This window comes from Bombina bombina, chromosome 3 (genome assembly GCF_027579735.1).
Source record: "Bombina bombina isolate aBomBom1 chromosome 3, aBomBom1.pri, whole genome shotgun sequence".
Classification (NCBI taxonomy): Eukaryota; Metazoa; Chordata; class Amphibia; order Anura; family Bombinatoridae; genus Bombina; species Bombina bombina.
In genome coordinates, this window is record NC_069501.1 from 1,006,399,609 (window position 1) to 1,006,401,881 (window position 2,273).

Genomic DNA, 2,273 nt, shown 5'->3' on the forward strand with positions numbered 1-2,273 from the left:
GGTCAATTTTTAAAAATGCTTTTAACTTTTTTGTCTTACAAAGGCAAAGGGTACTGGATTTTTAAAAAAAATATTGCTGGTTTTCTGACAATGCAATATAAATAAATTAGATTTAAAAAAGTGTGTCTGTTCTTGAATTATTAATTTTTTTTTTTTGCAATAGGCAGATTTATTAAGACATAATCTATTCATTTTCATAATGGGACAGGATAAGACATAATTAAATGAATGATGTTCTTTCTGTATTGTTGAAACCAATAATGTAGATTTATTTCTTTAATGCATATACATGGAATATCAGAAAGCCTAGCATTCTAAGCACTTTAACTATATCATTGTGTTAGCTCTGAGTTAAGAGGGAAAACAGCATAACAAATACACAATGCATTGTGTATGGATCAGCAGAATTTTCAGTACTTACCTGTCAGGGTTTCTCACGCTGTGGCTTATTTGCACTCAGAACTGGCTTTTTCAAAGAAATATATTTCCATAAGAAATTACGTTTCTATTTTAGAATTTTGAGTAATGTCGATCTGAAAAGAAACCAGAGTATATAATTATGAGTAATGTCATATCATATATGGAGACATTTTTACTAAATATTTAATGATGTTGGAATATGAACAAGCTACAGCAAATGTTTTTCATTCTTCCAAGGAAGAAATTAATGCAAATCATAAAACAATATAAGGTGCTTTTTAAATGTTTAATTTTTTATTGTATTTTTAAAACAAAAACACTAGGTGCACTTGTTTGTTGAGTAAGGAAATATTATTGGTAAGAAATCTAATAATTGTTTTTTTTTTTTTGTTTTTTTCTTTCTAGGTGCTTTGCTTGGAAGGTCATATGTCAAAAACCTTGGGATATATTGATCTAGGGGCAACTGGAATGGTGAAAAATGGGGCATATGGTACAACCAAGTCACACTCTCTCCACCCATCCCGTGTATTTTCTACAGATCCTTTCAAAGCTAAAACCCCAATACAATCTCAAATTAGCCCATGGGAATGGAGCAAGAACCAGACAATGCTTACTGGAGGAATTGGTCAGAGAGCTAAGCGTAAGCCTTCCCTGAAAACTGGGAGGACCAAGAAGATCTTTGGCTGGGGGGATTTTTACTTCAACATAAAAACAGTCAAATTTAGCCTGTTGGTGACTGGCAAGATAGTAGACCACATCAATGGAACTTTCAGTGTCTACTTCCGTCACAATTCATCCAGCCTGGGCAATGTGTCCGTAAGCATAGTTCCTCCAACCAAGGTAGTAGAGTTTGACCTCCTCCAGCAAACCACCTTGGATACCAGAGAAACTAAAACCTTTAATTGTAGGGTTGAATATGAAAAGACCAACAGAGCCTTGAAGAACAAACCATGCCTTTATGACCCAGCAAAATCTTGCTACATGGAGCATACTCAGAGCCATGCTGCATGGCTATGTGCCAAACCCTTCAAGGTTATCTGCATTTTCATTTCCTTCTACAGCATTGACTACAAGCTGGTGCAGAAAGTTTGCCCGGATTATAACTTTCAGAATGATCACCCCTACTTTGGTTGATGAAAGCATAAACAGGGAGGCCAACATTGAGCTTTATACACAAGGGTAGGATGAACAGATATGTGAGGCACAGGATTCATTTTATAGTATAAGACCATCCAATTCTATTTAATCATGCCAGGTCGTTCTGGTTCTCGTTTATTGTATACCACAGGAAAAGTGCCATTTATTGGAAACTAGAGCTACAAAACTAAAATGACTGCCCTTGATGACTGTGACATGCAATATTAAGCTGGGATATCAGTGGCGTTTTATACCCACAGCCACAGTCTCATACTCACTGGAACATTATTTTACAAACCACTTAACCTGCTTCAGGTTGCATTTATTTTTCAGGTGATTAAGAAAGAACTATTAAACCTAGATATCTTACTTAGCCACATGAATCAGATCTCATTATACATTTTGTAATTAAAAACATTATTTTAAGATATAAAATAAAGAAGTAAATTGAAGCAGAATTCTAACATGCAGACTGAATCAAGGTTTTTGTCACTGTCCATAGCAATATCTACATTATTTCAACTGCCATAGATGTGATTTGATAAATCAACTGCAGTGATTTCATGAATGAATTATAACCGGCCCCTTGTTAGGTTGGCTGACTACTTAAATAAAAAGAAAACACCATTGAAGCCAATTAAAAAATCACAGCCAAATTAGTACATTTTGTAACGCAAAAAAATATTACAAATAACCTATTGGCTACTGGAAGAGTG

The 2,273-nt window shown here is 34.6% G+C and overlaps 1 protein-coding gene across 1 annotated transcript; it reads left to right on the forward strand.

Moving 5' to 3' along the window:
• The first annotated feature begins 834 nt into the window (after window positions 1-834).
• On the forward strand, window positions 835-1,728 carry NXPH4 (neurexophilin 4). Its single transcript, XM_053704982.1, has one exon. It carries the CDS (start codon window positions 847-849, stop codon window positions 1,552-1,554), a length of 708 nt encoding a protein of 235 aa, XP_053560957.1. The 5' UTR covers window positions 835-846; the 3' UTR covers window positions 1,555-1,728.
• Window positions 1,729-2,273: the final 545 nt, after the last annotated feature.